Source organism: Xiphophorus hellerii, chromosome 2 (genome assembly GCF_003331165.1).
Source record: "Xiphophorus hellerii strain 12219 chromosome 2, Xiphophorus_hellerii-4.1, whole genome shotgun sequence".
Taxonomy (NCBI): Eukaryota; Metazoa; Chordata; class Actinopteri; order Cyprinodontiformes; family Poeciliidae; genus Xiphophorus; species Xiphophorus hellerii.
The window spans coordinates 16,067,878-16,089,438 of record NC_045673.1 but is presented as its reverse complement, the minus strand read 5'-3'; the positions used below and the strand labels follow the sequence as shown (position 1 = coordinate 16,089,438).

General features: G+C 37.7%; 1 protein-coding gene across 1 annotated transcript; it reads right to left on the bottom strand.

Moving 5' to 3' along the window:
- Positions 1-659: 659 nt before the first annotated feature.
- On the bottom strand, positions 660-21,341 carry hrasb (HRas proto-oncogene, GTPase b). The gene is made up of 6 exons (XM_032585137.1): positions 21,039-21,341; positions 9,269-9,407; positions 6,314-6,492; positions 4,765-4,924; positions 3,985-4,109; positions 660-3,295 (listed from the first exon to the last, which is right to left on the bottom strand). The coding sequence occupies exons 2-5, from the start codon at positions 9,377-9,379 to the stop codon at positions 3,990-3,992; spliced, it is 570 nt and encodes a 189-aa protein (XP_032441028.1). The 5' UTR covers positions 9,380-9,407; positions 21,039-21,341; the 3' UTR covers positions 660-3,295; positions 3,985-3,989.
- Positions 21,342-21,561: the final 220 nt, after the last annotated feature.

Genomic DNA, 21,561 nt, shown 5'->3' with positions numbered 1-21,561 from the left:
ACAGGCAGCCCAAAGCAAATAAAATAATCATGCGGGAACTTTAGAGATCAGGTTGTGAATAACAAGTAATGCAACTTAACCTAAGTTGCCCAACAATCTGTGTATCTATAAATGAATGTGTGCATGTTTGTAAGTGTAACTAGACGAATGTGGATTTAGAGAAAAGCGCTTGAGTCAGAACTAGAAAAGCTCTTTGAGTTTGGTCTGTCTGACATTCTTTTAAAAGTATCTTTTAAGAATTTACATTTAAGCAGATATTACATGTGCTTGTTATTAAGGGCACACTTTTTATAACAAATCTTTCTTTTTAAAATTGGTCTGATGTAATATTCTAATTTTAAATGTCATGCTTTCATTAACTGTCTGCAGAAAATCCTCAATATTGCCAGAAATAAAGGCCATCTATGTGAGTATGTTTCACAGTGATAAAATTCTTAAAATAATGGACCTTTCAATAATATTCTAATCTATTGAATGGATTTGTAGTGTTCTTCACATGCATTTTTCACAATGCTATGACCAGTAAACAAATCTATATCTATATAGGCCATTTATAGTTTGGTGGGATGAGTATAGGCCACAGCCTTTAATTTATTCATTTCACGCAATACACGCATCGGCCCGTAGATGGCAGCAGAAAAAAGAAAATGAAAAGTGGGAAAGATTCATCTTGACATCTTTATTCTTGTCCTGCAATACATTTGCCACATTTTTTAAAAGAGTAAATACATTTTAAATAGCTACACAGCTGACATTTTCACAAAATTCTTTCACGCCTCTATTCCACGGTTTGCAAGGGGAGAAAATGAGCCCTTGAGCTCATTACATTTGTGCAAACCATCACCTGCCCCATCTCAATGGTCCATACAGTCTTTGTCATGCTTGCCAAGATTTTAAACAAGTCAGTATGATGTAGGTGATTTGGTGGCCGAGTTTTGCAACAACATGCTGCTGCTTTTTCTAATGCGATGGGGGGTGGGAGGGGTTGTGTGCATAGATTTGTGAGACTATGATTATACTATAGGTGAACTGTTGTAAAAAATAAAAGGTGAGGGGGGTTCACCACAACTGTAACTCCATGTTACAAACTCCAGTTTTTCCACCCCCTAATTAAACAACACGGCCCAAGGTGGGGTCAATGATAATCCCCTACATCATTTCCATAATCTTAACACAAAGTGTCTTTCAAAACCAAATCTAAAAGACCCAAGCACATTCACAGTTTGTGTCTTTTCTCTGGAGGAGAAATGAACAAGTAATTAAAAACAAACTGGCCACCAGAATCCACGTGATAACCAGACTGGTCAATATTTCTGGTTTTGACTGTACAACAATCAGCTAAGACCAGACATAATATAAATTGCAGCCAAGTAAAATTTGAAATCATTCACTGAAAGCTGAAAATATGCCCAAGATCCACAAGTGAAGCAAATTTCAAAACCTGCTAGTGGTCAAGATATTTCCACATTTGATAAATCAATCCGGTACATTTTCTTTGAATGTATTTTTTTTTTTATAAAGTAGTTCCATTTTGGCAACAGGTTTAATACCAGCTCATTTCTCATTTGACATATACTGTATGTCATGGTTTTAACAAGTACATATCCAATCCAGAAAGATGCTATTACAGAAGAGCAAAACATAATAACCTGTAGTGTTTTTTTTTTTCCGTGATTTTGTTTAACACAATCATATATTTTCAGATCAATCAACAAAGAAAATAGCAAACATCACCTCTGGTAGAGCTTGCTGCTAAGCATGAGGTAAAGACTAGATAAAAGATAAGGCAAAATTAACACATAAGTCTCATTTAGGCAGAAAACGAATTAGTTACAGAGAGCACAAGCCTAAAAGCATTAAAAAAAAAGTCCAAGCAGCACACTCCTGTAACCCACCATCCATCATTTGTTTCACACATTAGTCCCACATGTACAGTAAATATGGTTTCATAAAATAAGCACCTGACTTGCTGTCGCTCTCTTAAAAGAGCTGTAGGTGGCAGAGAAAGAAGAACTTGAGGATAAAACGGTGTGTGTGTTTGTGGCAAAAAAAAAACCCCCAAAAAACTGACGGACTCTGAGGCAGGACTTGTGCGCTACAACAGTCTGCAACACCAACTTCTGACACACCTTACTTTGGCTGCCAGGACAAGTTAGATGAGCCCTTCCTGGACCTTGGTTCCTGAGCCTTTATGATTTAAAGAAGCAAATCTTGCAGTCTGAGAATAGGAATCATTCATGAGTAAGAGCTGTAAACACTAGTTACTGAAATGAAATGTGGAAAAAAAACAAAACATCAACTTGCACGTTTTGCACGCACCGCAACTTTCCTTGTGAAACCAAACTGAAATAGAGAAGAAGTCTATGGAGGTGTATTTCCAACACTTGCAGTTGGGAGGGTGGAGTTCTATTGCACCAGAACGTACGTACGCTAGCCGTCACAATTATTATTTTGCAAAGACATTTCACAAAGAGACATTTGTAATTAGTGAATGCAGCTGCATCCTTGAAATCAACCCATTTCAGTAATCTCCCTTCAACACATCTATCCCAAAAGAACCTACTACCATTTCAAAGAGAGGTCAATAAAAATATCAAAGCAGGTGGCGTGTGAAATAAGCACTGTTCCAGTGGCTTTCAAATCTACCAATCACAACAAAAATCCACACTTTTCCTTTACAGTTTACACTAATTAGTACAAAAAAAAGTTGGTTTTTTTCTCTCCAGTAGAACAGTCCAATAACAGGAGCCGCCCAAGGAAACCCAGCACAGGTAGAGTGAGTGCGTGGAGGCTGATTATTTATGCAGTGTGACAATAAAAAGTAAAAGTTCTTTCCAGTTGTTTTCCCAAATGAAAGTCAGTCAGTACTTCCAGAGGCTCTGTAGGGAGAGGGGGATTAGGTTTCAAGGCAAGAGGGAGGGAGTAGGAAACACCCCCTCTTCACAACCAGTGTCGAGACTGAAAATAATAAGTTAGCAAGAGAAACGTGGAGCAACACAGCTTGTTCCAAGTCGTTAGTGGTGTTGCTCACAGGTCGATGCAGATCAAAACAAAAAAAAGGATAAGAAATTAGGAGATGGGACCGATCCAGTTCAGCTAGCCACTCAGGCAACAGTCCAAAAAAATCCTCTTTTTCATAAGAGTCTATGGTTCAGTCAGCCGTGTTGGTTTCCTTTATGAGCTTTCATTTCAGTCATCATCCTTTAGTTAAAGTTCATGTGTCATCTTTAGGTTGTTTTAGCCATCACTTTTAAACTTTATGCTGCAGCATTTCTCCTCAACATGTAATGGAGAGCTGAAACATAAAACAACAGAAGACAGCACTGAAATGTTAGCATTTCTGGAAAAACTAACAGAATTCTGTATTAAAATGACTTCCAGCAGTCACATGCAGGGCCGCTGAACGGTTTATATACACACACAACATGGGTATGAATGTTATGGTCATTTTGGAATTTAAATGATGCAATTGAAAATTTCTTTTTTGCTTTTCACTCTTGAACAGCAATTTACCTTCCTAGCATATTGTGCTGGATTTCATATTTAGCATAGATCCTCTGAAACTTGTGGAGGGACACTGAACCAAATTGGGTGTGTGTAATTCTGACCACATGTGGATTAGAGGGAAAATCACAGATAAACTAGAGAAGTTAAGCTCTGCTCTAAAAACAATGTTTGTTGTATTATTAGAGAATTACTGTAATGACACAATTATGTGCTGAATCCTGAATGAGGCCTTGATTATATGGAGTTTGAGTATTGGGTTAATTACCCAGGGAGCACTCTGGCTCTTGCTCGCTGACTGCAGGAGATAGACACTAACCCCCACAACTCTGCACAAGATTAAGGGATGGATATTTTAATATGAATCATTAAAAAAAACAGAAAGAAAAAACACAGTTTCCATGACATTCATGCCCATGGTGTATGCAAACCTTTTACCGGACCAATGGAGGGACAGTTACTGAGTTCATAATGTTTTACCTGCATCACGATACCACACATCTGCAACTCATACAGTCCTGGCCGCTTTCATCAGGTGGGTTCAGCTTCCTCAGCTTGTGCTGTCTTATTTCCCTCACCAGTGTGTAGAACGCATCCTCCACTCCCTGCAAGCACACACAAACAGGGTTACAGAAAAATGGAGGCTCCTACCATGAGAAAACCAAGGGACCACTTATGTATCTTTTATAACTAGCAGCAGGTGTGCACATGACCTGATAAAACTACCATGGCAACCCCTTCACCACTTTATAGCAAAACTTTGATCTATGCTAAATCTTTGGGTAGAAAATGTGAGTGACAAAGAATCAACAGGTTCTAGTCGGAATGTAGAAGTGTATAAGTACCTAGAAAATAATGTGTGACAGTGAGTCACAGACAGTGGGAGCTTTGCTGCAACTGAACCTAAAAAGGCTTTATAAATGATGTAGCTCTACTTTAGGCCAAGGTAAGCTAGCCATGACTCACTGCCTGCGGCATAATAAAAATGTTCTCGGCTACAAAAATTACATCACACCACAGGCCGTGCACCTGCTTTGTGTGCTTGAATATGTGAAAAGTAAAATGCTGAGACCAAATTAGAGAGCTGCAGGCTGTAATGAACTTGATTTTAATGCATAATGCAAATGGATATTTGCCCAATTAATACATAATACTAATTATGACTTTAAGCTTTGCGGAGATGGAAAAAAATACATATCATTGAAAGCTTGAATTACTTTAGCAAAACAGAAAAATAGAAAACACATTTTGAACACCTACTTGTCGTGTCTTCGCTGAGGTCTCAATGTAAGGGATGCCGTAGGAGCGAGCAAGCTCCTGGGCTTGCCTTGTGTCCACTGTGCGTGCTGGGAGGTCACATTTGTTTCCCACAAGCACCATGGGTACATCATCAGAGTCTTTCACACGCTTGATCTGTTCTCTGGGAATTGAAAGATTGCAGAATTTGAGATTACATTTTACAAAAAAAACTGTCTCTCCCTATCCCTTTGTACTGGTAATCTAAGGATTAATTAGGGACAGACAATGCTGGGAAATCACGTGATTACAATATCAGCTGTGAAAAAAAAAAAAAAAATCCATATTTTCTGTACCCTGCATAGTGTTGCATCTGTTAATGGTGAAAACGAAAGCATTGTTGATATGCAAAGCATGAATTCCTAAAATTTTGAATACAAAATGCCACCAATTATTACATTCCAAACAGTCTGTGGTGATGTTAATATTGCACACAATAAATGCTAATGATACACTTGTGACATATTGTGCAGTCCTTGTAGTAGTAATCCACAATAGCATGTCTACGTCTATGGGATCCTCCTGATTCCATAAACAAGCACAGCCCGGCACCTCCACAGGAGAAGCAACCTATCACCCAGGGAACTTTAGGACCCAGAGGTAGAGCCATGGCAGGTCTATGCTGGGCTGTGCTGCACTGCCGAAGGAGGACGGTGGGGAGAAACAGAGGAGGGGGGAGGTGGAGGGATAGACAACAGGCAGGCGGCAAACAGCATTACCTCATCACTACAGCAGCAAGTGCCAAACGTTGTGCAGCCTGGGGGCTGGGGGGGCGACTGAGTGAGAGCAGTGGGTCACATCAGATCAACTCATGTACAGCAGGAAGCTTCTGCCACTGTCAGCTCAGTCCATTTTCATCCTAACACTATAACCTCACATATATGATCCTCTCCAGCAAACAGTCAGCACTGCTATTTTAATGCACCGTCATGTGCTACCAGTAGGACTCGAGTAAAAACTCGACTGTTGCCTATAAAAACAGACAAGGGCTACTTTAATAGCTCAAAAGCTCAAACTTTTCCTAAATCTATTCTAGAACCGATTCTATGCGTTCTCTAACACACTCTACTTTCAACAGAGCTCTGAAATTACAGTCTAATGTGATGAGAAAGACTAAATTTGACGAAGATAAAGAGCCCTGTCATCTCCAGCAGAAATTCCCCACTTCCCGCTGGCTTTCTCCTTCCCCGTCCTTGGGAGCGTTACCTCTGCCTGCTCCTCTAATTGAGTCAGGATCAATTTCATTGGCATCACACTGTAAGCCTCCTGTTGGGGGCTAAGCGTTCTTTAGCTTGTGTTAAACGCTACAGCATGACATCACCCTACTACTGCAGAGAGCTGGCACACTCACACATTGACACAGAGCCCTCTGAATCCAGACCCCATAGGAGCCCTTGTAACATATTCATATATACATTTAGACACATGTAGGTGTATCAGATATACTAACAATATAATGTATATATATGTATATATATATACATATATATATATCCGGATGTCTTCAACACACCTGTACTGGTGAATGTCCTCAAAAGACTTGGTGTTGTTGATTGCAAAAACGCAGAGGAAGCCCTCTCCTGTTCTCATATACTGATCCCTCATGGCGCTGTACTCCTCCTGACCTGCAGTGTCCAGGATATCCAGCAAGCATGTCTCCCCGTCGATCACCACTTGCTTCCGGTAGGAGTCCTTCAGAAAAGGAGACACTCAAATGTTTTAATTTATGCAAAATAACAAACAAAAAACAGAATAGTACTCCAACAGAAATTTGGCAGATAAGAGGGCCCTGAAGAGGACAGTGAGGGGAGTCATCTCAAACATTAGAGAGTCTTTGGAGTTTAGGAACTGCAACATCAAAAGCAGAACCATCACACTGCTACCTTTAGCTTTCTGCAACACACACACATTAAAATGCTTAACTGCTGTTATGATTAAGAAGACACACATCGAATGTGTGCATTTAAACAGAAACGTCTTTTTTCAGATCACCATTACAGATTTAGTCAAATTTAATAACTCAGGTGGCAGACTGGTATGTTCAAAATATGAGGATGATTGAGTATTGTTATCAGAGTGCCTAACAGAATGTGAAAGTTAATCTTTGAAGACATTGAACAAAGAGATTCATAAAGGTTAATTTTATTTTGTCAATAAAAAAAAAAGTTCCACCACCACAAAAATCAGGAAATTAGCTGATCACCTGTTCCTTTAGTATGGCTGTGTCAAATGTTGTTTGTCCATTTTGTACATAGACTTAGTAATTAACCTGTGTGAAGTTAGACTGAAAATGTTGTAAGATTACAGGTTTCTGTTTATTCCTTCTATTAGCAAACCAGTTCTGTCGTAACACAACATTGTGACTATCCAAACATCCAGTGTCTATGCTGGAAGGAACAGAACCACCAGCCAGCCTTGGGAGTTTCCACAGAGAGATTAATCACCTGTTGTGTTGACATTGGACTCATCCAACCAGAGAGATGGATGCTGGAACTGGATCACCAGAGACTCAGTCCAAGTTTAAAAAGTAATCAGTCGGACCTCGAGGAAGGCGTTCCGTGTTTTACTAAAGCTTCTATCTAGTGTTGGTGAAGTTTATTCATCATCTTAGACCATGAAATCCTTTTCCTTTTGACTTCTGAGAAATTACTAAACTCATAATTTTGTGAGATTTTTCAAAAATAGATATGTGTGGCAGTGAATGGCTAGTAAGCTATTCAGACATTTGATGACTTTAGCAACTTAAGTCAACTCAAAATGAAAGTGTTTGTGTCAAAGGGCTACAATTTCACAACAGACACTTGGTACCTCTTTTTCCAGCCAAACAACGGCCATAAACAGTTACATAAACTGTGCCTGGCAGTGTTATCAATCCACTACATAGGCTGTAATATTCCAGTGTGCTTTAGTGTTTTCAAAAAACAGAGTAAACCTTTAGATTCTGTCTGCTGTGCTACAACATCAAAGACCATGTTTTCTGATCCTCTCTGCCTCCAAGGGCTTCTAGTTGTTGCTGAAAATGAACCCTAAGGAATCATGTTTAGCTGATTCACCAAATCAGCTGATGAGGGAGATTTATACAGCATACACCTGACTAACCTGTTAGCTTCCAAGACCTTCATGAATGTACATTATTTTTCCCACAAGCTCATAGAAAAAATGCCAAAGCCTAGTTAGCATTTTTTCAAGAAGTCCATATTAAAGTTATTTAGTGATTTAAAAAAAAATACTTATCTATAATAATAGGGCGACTGTGGCTCTATGGTAGAGTAGTCGTCTTGCGATCGGAAGGTTGTAGGTTCGATTCCAGCCACATGTCGATGTGCCTCTGGGCAAGGCACTTAACCCCAAATTGCGGTGTATAAATGTGTGTGTGTTTGTGAGTGCAACTGGGTGAATGTGACTCTAGTGTAAAGCGCTATATAAGTTCAGTCCACTTATAATACACTGTATCGCAACTGGAAGAAAATTAAATGATAATAAATAGAAACATTGTCTAAATATGTGAATTACAAACAAATAGTTAAAGGGGGATCTGATGTAGGCTGCTGCATATTCCAGCTGACATGTCTTGCTGTTGGGTCACTGAGGGTGAGGAAGGATGTCCAGTAGAACGATGAACATGGTTAGATTTCGGTCATCGGGAATCAATCTCTACTTCCCATTAAATCTTGGCCCATTTTCAGATCACATGAAAAATGAGGGGATCAGAGGAGCAGAGTATCAGAGCCAATGTTTAGCCTTCCAACATGCAGTCACACAAAAAAACATGGAGTGCTCTCCCTTTGTTTGTTCGAGCATAGGGGCCAGGAATGCAAATACACAAAAAGGACATTGTCTGGCCAGAGGCAGGCGTGGTGAGAAAGTGAGGGAGAGAGGGGAGACTGATAGAAAAAGAGAAAAGAGAGGAGGAAAATATTCTCCCTGGCTGCCTTCTTGATACAAGCATTGCAACCTTTTTCTCTATATGAGATCCATGATGATGTAAAATATAAGGGTCAAGCAAACTTCTTCAAAGTCTGAACATTTTGGAGAATCGACAGAAGATCCAATGCATTTAGTGAGAGAAACATGGCTCAGATCAAGCCTTCATGTCAGCGAGGTTCACAGTATACTCTATGCTTCTGCCATCTAAGCCGCTAAAATGTCATGTCAAAGCATTTCCACAGCTTAGACTGCATTTAACAACATACCAGACGAAGATCCTGAGTGACCTGAGGGTTTTCAGGCAGTAAGAACCAAAGAACCAAAGAAAATCTGATTCGAGCCTCTATGCCTAATATCCAAAGTATAAAGGTAGATTCTAAAACTAGAGATAAATCATCCAATGTTGAATAAATCCAGGACTAATACAAAAGCACAACAGTTCAAGAGGGAATAATTAATATTTTTTTAGCATTATGATCTACTCAGTGCCACTTCAAGCTCTGGGTGACATTCACAGGAATAATAGAACATGCAGCCATACCTCTATAGTAGGGTCATATTCATCCACAAAGTGGTTCTGGATGAGCTGGATGGTGAGCGCACTCTTGCCCACACCTCCAGCTCCCACCACCACCAGCTTATACTCCGTCATGTTTGCCGCTGCCGTCCACAACACGACGCTGACGGAGAGAAGAAAGAGGGCGTTAAAAATGAACATGCTAGGAAAAGACTAAAAAAAGAATGTTTAAATTAAGAACCAAGCTGTGAAAAGTTTTCTAGTCATTAGGTCATTCATGACATGAGGTACAGATAAAACATCCGATGACAGCCTTACTGCCCATTAGCGAGAAAAAGTGGCATTTTGCATGTGTTTGAGTAGGTTTTCAGTGGGGGCTTGAAGTCGAACCCCTCAAAAGGGGAATGTGAAAAATGTGCTGACGGTACTCAGTGTTCCCATCCTTGACCACAGTAAAGAGAGAGCATGAGAGTGGGAGCAGCGAAGGAAAGAGAAAAGAAGGAAGAACACAATGACACTGGCAGACGGATCCTCATCACTCGGGCTTCAGATTACTAAAATCTGCCTTTTAACCTTGATAGACAGAGGCCACAGACAAATACCAAGGATCCAGCAAGACACAAATTCCATGAAACAGAATCTTTACTTGTTTTTACCTCAAATTTTCTCCATAGCTCAACATCAGCAGAAATACAAATTATGGGATGTTAAGGGGGAGTGTGGTTTAAATTTTTTTCCCCTTAAATCCATGAATGGTTGAAATAATGCATACTCTTAAATAAGCACACACCTGTCACTATTTGGCTAAATGTTCCATACATAGTTGAATAGTTTTGCAAAAAACAATATTCTTTGGACAGAATCCATTCTCGATCTTTGAACACTTTTTCTTTTTTTCCCCCCCTCATCGGAAAAGGTGAAGTTTATTTGATTAATTGGTTTTCTGGCACAGAACTGGCATTTATGCATAGTTCAGACATTTTTAAAGACTTGAGGTCAGTGGACATTCCAGAGGCTAAGAGTTAGCCCACTTTACCAATTCCAAAGTCGGCTTTGACATGAAGAACCAGAAACAGCCTCAACACCATTGTTCCTTTAGCAGTGGTATAAGTTTAACATACCCATGGACTCAGAGGTAACAGACAAGACAGGCACCTGCTCTAAAAATGGATGCCACCCATCTTGACTGAAATTTGCTCCTCTCCACAAAGAGAAGCCAAATGCCCTCTGGAGAAAACTTTAGAAGTCAAGGGTCAAGGTATTTGACCACAATTACAAGAAGAATGTTTGGAGGAGTAAATGTGTGACTTTCAGATACAAGATCATTGTAACAACTGTCAGGAATGGTGGTGGCAGATCAAGCTGAGGGTCTGTTCCTCTGCTAGATGGTACATTTAAGATTGGCCGACGTATACAAAAAATATAAAAGGACCACATCTAAATTCTTCAGTTTAATAAAATTAAATAAAGTTGTAAGTCTACCCAGTGCAATAAAAAAGGAAAAAAGAAAAAAAAAATCATTGACAAACTGTCACTTTGCAGCCAAAATAGCTGGATGGACTTCAAAACCAAATCAAATTGAAACACTTCTCCAATAACTGGGAGAATTTAAAACTCAAATACTGACATACATGAAAAATCCTGGTTTTATCTAAAAAGACAAGAGCTTTAAAAAACCCTTAACTGTCATAAGGACAACGGTGTTCTCATGGATTCATTGACTTGTAGTAAAGGGGTTTAAGAATTTCCTTGCTTCTGGTTGAATGGCATAAAGTAGGAAAGATGTTTATTAGCAAACCTAGAGTTTGTTTATTTATAGTTTAAATCATACCATTGGTGTATTTCTCTTTATAGAAAACAAAAGCTAATAGAAAGAAGAGATAGTCACACAGATTCAATGACGTCAACAAACTGCTGCACTGCTCACCTGTAAAATTCCAGGTGTCAGCAAGTGGAAAGAGTAGACATATGGATGTTTTACACAATGTTCTGAAGCAGAGTGTGACTCAGTTTATGGAAAAATCACAAAAAGGTTTCTAAACCTATAACCTGAGAATGACCCAATCTCAACCTCACCTTTACCCCCCTCCACAAAAAAGAAAAAAAAAACCCTAACTGATTCATGGGCCCATTAAAAAAAAAGAAAAAGAGATTTAAATCCTCAGATGAGGATTTTGTCAGAAACAGGTTCATGACTCATGCCTGTGGCACTCGATTAACATCAGGCTGATGCCATCATGATGTCACCTCTCATTACGTCAATTAGGAAAATACGGGGATTTCTATTGACGTCAAGACGTTATGGTTCTGAAGAACTTCATATTTTCATTTTCGATGTGGCAGGACATATTTGTGCACTTTCAAACTTCAATTTTGTAATAAAACACAAATCTTATGTTAATCATGTTATATGTATATTAATTGTGTGTTTGTGTCAGATTTCCTGTTTGGCAAATTTGACTGATTGATATTTAATCATAGTTTTAAATGTGTGACATTTGTAAATGTCTTTTCAATGCATATTTTAAAAAAAATATCAATATCTACGTCGCACCTTAATCCTTCATCCTAAGTGGTATGTTTCTCTCATTTCTTGCTGTTTTGATGAAACACTCAAAGAAATAAAAATGAAAAAGCTAGCTGGGACTAATATGCATATAAGGTTTCCTTGCCTAATGTTTTGTGAAAGGTTTGAAAAAGAAAATCATTAACCCACACCACCTGTTACAGTGTGTATCCAGTGCATTAAGGTACTATTACAGGCAAGGGTCACATATGCCATTGAACCTTGCGTGGGCAAAGAAAAGTCTTCTGCCATTTGAAACTTCACTGTTCTGTCCATTAGACAAACTCTTTGCTCACCAATGACTTTAGCTAAAATTCAGTTCCTTAGTAAGAGCAGAAATACACCAACGTCGTCCCTGGAGTGTAGTTTTCAGAAAGAAGCGCAGCAATTCTCTGAAACAGAGCAACATGTCGGAGAAATAAAAAGAAAGCGAATAATTACAAAAACTGCCTTCATGTGGCAAATCAAGTGGAAAACAAAAAACAACTGACAGCTTGTCACATTTGGTGTTGTCTTTGGGTGTGGTGTTGTATTATTAGAACCTCAGAGCAAAAAGGCTGTAGTTATTTGCATATAAACTGTGCCACTGTGCTATGTGGGCAGACTAATATTAGCCAACAGAACGACCAGAATGATGTTAATGATTGACAGGAAAGCAGGGCTCCATACTGAAAATGGGCATTAACTGCTCTCATTTAATCACAATGATACACTTTATGTTCCAGCATAACATCCCCAATATACAAACCTGGGTGGAACATGTAGCACGTAATGCTCCTTCTGTAAAAACACCTAGAAACCTTTTAACTTCATTGTGGACTGTAAAATCAACTACAGTAGCAAGTATCAAAAGTACAATGTTGTCATCAAGGTTTAAAAAAAAAAAAAAAAACAATAAAATAAGCTACAATTTTCTATTATGTTATTTGTTGAGTAATGTTCCTTCACCACATCTGCTATGCACTGCTGTTCGTAGGAATACGAACAGCACTCGAACAGGAATACGAACTCTAAACACTTTCCTGTGTTTAGAGTATTTTGTTCTTCTACTTTATGTGTATAAAAAAAATACCTGTATCAAACTTCTTTAATTAATGTGTTTTATTTGAGCAACATAAGGTATAACTGATGCTTTTCTGTTTTGAATAAAAGCAATTACGGTATGATATCCATGAGAATATCACACTGGTCCATGTCTGCATGTAACTAGTTGAAAGGACACAAGTTTGCACTTTAATAATATACAATAAAGTCTTTTAACATAGTTTTCAATTTATTGAGTTTTAAAAATTATTTTATTTATATTAAAAAAATACCAGCTGAAACAATCACATTTTTAAAGTGAAAAAAAATTTACTTACTAGCTTATTAGCAAAAGAAAAGGTAATTGATAAATACGGTTACATACAGTACATAGCCAGTTGTATTACACATTCAACTTCAATTGTCCCTAGTCTTTTCAACTTAATCTGTTTGTAACAGACCACACTTGACTTAATCTGATCAAATAACCTGACCACTTCAGTAATTTTCACCTAACCAGCATGATCAATGATTCAGCTCCTGTTAGTAGATTATTTACAAGCACTATATATGTCAACTATTAATCAGTTTTTCTGTGTGTGTGGAGAACTAAATTACTCAGTATGTATGATGAGCAAACCAAGCTCACCAGAATTTGGGATGGCTGCTTGATACAATCACATTTTTATGACAACTTTAACATCTGAAAACCTAAACAAGTTGAACAGTAACAGAAAACTCCACTGTGGATTTTTATACTCCGTCACTTTTAGGTTCGTGTAACTTGATTTGTTTTGCAATACTGAGTGGCAGACAGAATCTGTTGAATTGGACCACATACCATTTTGAAACATGGCTTTCAGTGTAAGGCAGAGCAAATATCCACAACCCCACTTCCTTGTGAGGTCCAAAAGTCATAATACTACATATAATGCCATCATTAATGTTTTCCCCTACTAGGCAAAAAGAATTATTCAATAAACATTAATTTATTGTTAGAAGCAAGTGCAAGAAGTTGCATGAAAATTACAGATATTAAAGAATTTAGTAGAAAGGGAAAACATAGCTCGAAATCCTGCATTGTCAATAATAATTGAAAAACAATCTACATAAAAAACCAACAAGAAGTATAAAATTCTAAAAAACGATGAATGTGACAGCTGTGGCTAAGGCTGCCCAATATTAGCAAATGTGATAAATTTGATGAAGTGGTGTGATAATGATATGATTTGTGGTAAATAAACAAATAAATAAACAGCACTAATGTGTTCCTGCTTTGGGTTCATAAACATATGACACTGTATCTATGCAGCTACTTGAGAAAAAAAAAATACATTAAATGTTTCCATCTCAACACATTTTATTTAATAAGTTTTTTCTGGCTGACATTGCTGTTTTGGCAATAAAACAGCTGAGTTGCAGCATCTTAATGACTCGTCCACTTACATTTTTATGCTGCATTAAATAACAAGCTGTCACCAAATATATTGCAGACACAGACAGCCTGAATGCATGGCACTTAAAAAATTAGCCAACACTTACTGCAGCTCAGGCACTTCTTCACAATACACATGCTGTTTAGAGTGATACTACTATAACAATAAATTAGTGATATATTGTGATGGCCAAGTTGTCACTCCTATCCTACATACATCTGTGTATAAGAGCTGTTGAAGCACAGACTAAAGCCATAGCCTAAGTTATGTGAATCTCACCCAAACTTTTGAACGAGTTTGGCTTCACAATGCTCTCAACACTGTGGTTATTTATGCTTATGCATCTTTTCATACCATACTTTTATCTTCCACTAAACTTTTCACGAAAATGCCTGCACACAAAACCCTACATGAAAGGACAGCTTCTTTGGCCTAAACGGCTTCGCCTCCAGTGTGGAAAGCGTCTACTGGACAACTGTTATGTCAGCAGTTACCCAACATTTCTTTTATGTTATGGGATACATATGTTACTGGTCACATGCAATAATTAAACTAGCTGAAAAACAGAATTTTGGGTTTTCTAATCATCAAATTAATAAACAGCTGAAATATATCAACGTGTACTTAAACTATTTGAGTTTTACTTTTTGAATAGGATTCTTGCAAGCAATGTCATTTTCAATAATATTCCTAATATTCAAAGATGGACCGGCATTCGGTATTTTTTTCTGATCATCACCACACAACTTTCCCTGAGTTTTGGCATCTTAGTCACAAAGATCAAGATTGGGCATAAAGGACGATGAAAGTCCAGCCAATTGACCAAGTGCCTTTAAGCAAAAACTACATTACTAAACTGTATGATTTCAATTTTCATACATTTAAAATGTGACAATGATGTAATTAATTGAATAAAAATAAATCAGACGCAAGTTGTATGTTATGATTTTTCACTAACTGGTTTGAGGGCAACACCACTGACAAATCTTCAGCTTGCATCATCAACTGATTTAAGTGGAAATTGAGATGTGTACAAGAATAGAAGATATTGGATATATTTTTTACCTTTTTCATTTAAGCAGAGTTTCACTTGTTTCCTTAGGTTTGGTTGTATTTTATTTAATACACTCTTCCCTCTTCAAGCCCATTGCAAGGTACTGTAGATGCACTCCTGTTATATAAGCCTGAATTTTTTAACAAAATATTCCACTCCTTTCCTTGAGACACATATTTGTTCATTGTGCTCAGATATTTGTAATTTCAGCATTAGCCCATCAGAGCCCATCAATTTTCCATAAGGGTCATATTTGTGCAAGTCCATTTTTACATATCCGTAGAAATACAACAATTTGAGTTTAGATGGAGGTTTTCTGGGTTATCAAGACCCAACACATCTCTACAATTAAATAAATTAAATTAATTAAATCTGTATCTTAAACTAATAAGCTACTAATAAGCTACAGTATGTGTACTCTCTGAATTGAGAGAATCAAATATATTTGTATTTTGTTGCTATGCTGCTGCTCATATGTGCTAAATGTCGAACTAAGCGTTTAAGTGTTGGAATATTTCCGAAGCTCTAAAATGTGCAATCCTGTGGCCTTGTCCAGTTATGACCAAACCCAATTCACCAAAAATCTGACCAATAGGGAAGGGCATCTGGTTTAACAAACACAGACCACTATTGTGACCAAAATGGGTTTTTTTTCCCCATCTCATGGATTAAAACGTACATTTTTCCCCTCTATTGTTCATGCTTATAATAGAATATAAAATTAAAAATATTTTTATTTTCTATTTTAAAAAGAGAACAGAGTACAGAGAAAGCTAAAATTTCACACAGCAATACTAGTTTGTGGCATTAGCTAGAACTCAACAAATGATCAAAATCTAGAGCCTTAAGATGCTAATTCAACCTGCCTGCGTCTGCTTCTCAGAGACTAGAGGAAGCAAAGCAGACACTCATGCCATCTTCCCACAAACTAGGCCATGGGAGCATCTGATTAATAATCCACACATACATATGGAGATGAAGAGCAAAATGAATCATTGATGGATGCTGTCTGGTTCCTGAAGCCACTTGTTGTCACTGGGGGCTTAAACCGAGCTGGTCTTCGTGCAGATGGAAAGGAGGCATGAAAGCACAGTCGTCTGTGTTTGCAGAAACCTCGTCCACACAGAAGGAGAAAGCAGTTGAGCTCTTTGTTAGAGATGCTGGAAATTTTGAAGTTTACAAACCTTTAATTTCATCATTGTCTTTGCTAATTTCAGCATCATTAGCACAGTAGTTGCAGTCTTTGATGTGAACACAGATTGATAAAGTTGCAGTCCAACATCTCTACTGTTTTTCTTTCCTTCATGAAGCAATAAATGTGATATGCATAGTGTGAAGTATTAACCTTTTTAGTGATATTTGACCTCTTCTATATCTATACGTAGAGTAGTTGTTTTTTTGTTGCAGATGCATATTTTGCTACAAATGATAAAGTGTACGCTAAAGGAATGCTGTTATTGCATTTTAAACAAAATGTGTGTTGTCTTATTTAAAAAAACAAATTGAATTATGTGGTATGTGCACCTTTTAATGCATTTATAATATTATACTAAAAAAAGCGTTTTAAGTGGTTAAATAAAAAAAATCTGACAGAATGTGCCAATTTTCTATCCAACTAATCAAATATCAGAATAATCATTAACTAAAATAATCATTAGTTACACCCTACAAGACTACGAAAAGATAAAGTGATGTAGTTGACACAACCGTGCAGCTCAGGTGCAACACTAAAGAAGCAATAGTACACTGAGAAAGAGTAACTCCGTCGCTGCAGCTACCAAACATGCCAAGTGGCGTCCATTTCTGTTCTAAAGTCCCAAAAAACCTTTGCCGAGACGCTCCCCATCTGATGAGGGAACACTACCCCAGCATCTATGAGTTTAAAGGTATTTATAGCACACCACCTCCAGCATGGGAAATTAACATTTCGTTTTGAAACCTTAGAGCATCGCCTGGACTAAGAGGATAACCTTACATGACAGCTTACGGAGGGTGCAAGCACGGAGAAGCAACGGGTCGGTGGGAGGGTACTCACTGCATGCCAAGAGCACAACTACCACACACATGAAGGGTCAACATGGGAAAGAGAAAATGTGTAAGATACCACTGGCAGAATGAAAAAGTGTAAATATCAACCAATAGGTCAGAAAGAAAAAAAAATAAAAAAATTTTAGTTTACACAAACCTCAACATCACCACGATCTATTCAATGCACAAGAAGCAAGACAACTGAATCCGTTATATCCTCTATAAACATACATTCCCTCCATTAAAGTGCTTAATTGGTTATAGAATCCATACAAGCAGAACCACTGCAGAGATAATAGATTTTTAATGGCGCAATGATGGTAAGGAGACCTCTCTCCTGGGAAGTATCAGTCAGATAGTGAGACTCCAAGAGCCGGACTAAAACCTCGACAGTACGCCACACCCTCCCGCTGTTCTCCAATGACATCATCATCATCATCATCCTTAACAGGACTGAAACAAGTGCTGACCAGCAAATAAGAAATGACAAGTCGCCTTTCTGAGCAAAACATAATAAAAGCATACGAAGATACAGTATGAGTTTCAGGAGCATGTTAGAACGAGAAAGCAGAACTCTTATCGGCTCATTTAAAGAGATGAGCAGAGAAGCTGAATTTTCATTTTCTTATTCAAGATCACACCTACATGTGTGAGTGTGTACAGGCCAAAACCCTCTGCTCTTGAAAGGCCCTCAAGTCCAAGTGACCTTTTCCCTACTGGGTCATCCTTTCAGCTTGTCAGGCAGGGTGGGACAACACAGGCGGCAGGCTAGAGATGAAAAGGCTAGCTGACCCCCTCCTCATATCACACACAGACACAAAACCCAGCCAGTTCGAGGCTTATCATACCCCAAACATCCCAAAACTTTGAGGTTTTGGGATGTTTTGCTGTTTTCTTTTTTTCTTCTTCTTCTTGCAGCTGGAGGACTTGGTGAATCCTGAACCCAGATGTTTTAGAGAAACAGAAACCTACACAGGGTTTCACTAATTATCAGTCATATTTCAGAAGAATTGCACTTTTTCAGAATTACTAATCTACAGCAGAAGGCAGACAATATATATAACATCTGTGGTATGACTGGGCTTAAAATAACTCCAGAGCTTCAAATCTGCACATTTGAAAAAGGAAGTAAGCTTACATTGATTGTTTGACAAGGTTTTGGGTTTTTTTGTTAAAAAATTATAACTCGGAAAACTCTCACTTCTTTTGGAACGCAGTTTGGTAATATCAAGGCCACATCTGTGCCCAGCACAGGACAGCAAATTATATTCACACCTTTATCCCTGGACTTTTTCCAGCTGGCTCCTTCCTTGGCTTTCAAGGAAAACTGTAGAAATTTAGAAGCAACCCAATATAAACGACTTTATGACTACCTTATGTTCACATTAAGGCAGTACAATATATAACACAATATACAATATAAAAAACTATATATAATATATAAAAAACCCTCATAATTGTGTTATTGTTGCTGAATGTGGCAATGAGGGCAATGGTTTGGAGTAAACCACATCTTCTCTTCATCACTCTTTTGGGATTTTGTCAACCAAAAGCTTTAGCGTCTCAGATGCAAAAATCTATATTAGTCAGGTGCATCAAGGGCAGAGAAAGTCACTCCAGCTATCCAAATATATTACTTGATTACAGAGCTTGGATGCATAACACTTGAAATATAATACCATAACAAACAATGCACCCAAATAGTCCATTGCAACGGCTGTAGTGTTCATGCTGATACTGCCATAATTACTGTGATTGGATACATTTTGTATTTCAGCTTCGTTTTTATTGTTGCAGCTAAAAGTAGTTTTCAATAGTACTGTATTGGATATTTTACTTCTGGAAAGTTTGTGGATTTTGCTCTAGTCACTTGAGTAGAGATTCAACTACTGGCTGAGACCCTGAAAAAACCTTTGTGTTTGCAGTTTTGAGAAATTTCTATGATAACTGATTTATGGGTGAGAACATTCGCAAATCACTCGCAATTTTTTGAACCAATCAATATCGTAATTTCAAATATCCATGTTGTTTTATCTGAAGAAGTATGTCAACTGAATTGGTTTTTGTTTCCAGGCAGAATAGATAAAAGAAAAGAAAAATTGATCAGGATGCTGCCATCATCATGTTTCCTTGTGGTGATGCTATTTTTCTGATGTACAATTCTGTCCCTAATTTGTATTTTCTACATTTTCTGCAGTGACTTGTTGCTGAATATCAAAGTTTGATTTGCCTTGAGACAAGTCAAATGAAAAAAAAAAAGTACTGAAAAAAAAACACACCCATATTGTTAATTTATATATTCAAGTACCTTTATACTAAAAGTCAACCAATTTGATACATGATTACACAAGCTGGGCAAAATAATATTGAAAGCAAGCAAATTGTAAGAGATCAGTAGTTAAGTACACATCAGCTTCAAGGTTTTAAAATCTTGTTCACATAAAAATAGCTTTTCTCCCCTCTTCAAAAAAAAAAATTATTTGCATGTTTGCTTTCAACAGTAAATCACTCCAAATGTAGCAAAGGTCAGTCTATATTTCCCCCCTAAATAGTTGTACATTGATTATCCACACAATTATACTTCGTCTACATGGACTAATAAGCTTTCCTAGGGCAACAGACTGTCCCCATAAGTCTGGTCCAGAAACTGAATGTGTTTGTCTGCCATACTCAGAATACTCTATCACTGCTTTTTAAATGGTGAAATTGTATTCTACATTATGCAATATGACCTTCAAACTGAATAAAGACACTGTTTCAAGTCAGTTAGATGACATTTATTCAAATTATTATGTAGATCATTCATAAGGAGTTGAATGTTTCAGAATGACATCTAAAAACCTTTTTTTTTTTAATTAATTAAGCAATTTTTGACTCATATCTTTTGACAGGATAGAATAGATATTAAAATATATAGATTAATCCCAAATTCAATCTTTTAAAAACACTAAGTTTACATTTTTATTTTACCCACCTATCTTCGTGTGATTTGGAAGAAAAAAAAAGAGTTCAACTGCATTTCAAAACCATACTTATTACGACTGCTGAAAAGACATTACTGATCGATCCATTTGCATTTTTTTCCCCAACTTTGGTTCTAACACATTTTCAGAAAATAGATTGTTGCATGCCGTTTCTATGAATTCCTTGTAGAAACATTTGACTTCCGCAGTGATACGTTCAATTCTTACGGAGTGAGATGGGGCGTCACCCTATTTGTCTGTGTTGCCAATATCAGCAAACACTAAAGATTCTCTCAACATTACTGAACATTTACAAAAAAAGAACGTTCACTTTTTTTTCTAGATGTAAATAGCCTCCACTTTCTCCTTCAGCGTCGGATAAAAGGGGAGACCCAGTGACCATCATATCACTTCATTTCCAAGTTCTAACACCACAACTATTTTGTGACTGTTTAGCAAAACTCGACACAACCCGGCGTCTAATCATTCAGGCACAAATAAAAGAAAAATATCAGTTATGAGCTGTGTAGAAAAGGCTTAGGATCGTAAAAAAAAAAATAAAAAAAAATTGTATGATAGCTAGCTAACACGTTTTAACTGTGACCACAATCTTATGCGGTGTGCAAAACACCGAAAGCGTGTAAAAAAGACGACACATACAAGGGGGGAAAAAATCCCCTCTCGAGCCATTTTTCTAACCTAGGAATGTGAAGTATATACTCACAACGAGCAGAGGTCTAATTACCGACAAAAGCGATGTTTCGTCAGTCGCAGAGGAAGAAAGAAATCTTTCAATTCCGTTGCCACAGTTAGATGAAAAAAACAAAATGTTCCTGAGATCTGTCCAAGCGTCTCTTCGCCTTATCAATATCCTCTATTTGCCAATGTGGCAGTTGACTTATCTTTCGGTAGGTTAATACGCAGGAAAAAAGAATCACTGGTTCTCAGTATGATGAGCCCGCGTAGAACAATGTGCTTCCACAGTGAGAGCGGAGCAAAGGAGATGAGGAGCACAGAGCCCACGCCCAGCTCTATCAAACATAGAACCGCCCCGGTTACTGGTCTGTTACAGATGCGTTCAGGGGCTGTAAGAAATATGGCCACTCCATGAAAACGCCCAAGTACTACAAAAATAAATTCAAGTTTACAAATAGGTATTTGAGTTTTAAAGGCAACGAATGCCTATTTTGATCCAAAATGAGCGATGAAGGTTCCATTTTTGTCCTCTCAAAGCAACCATAGAATGG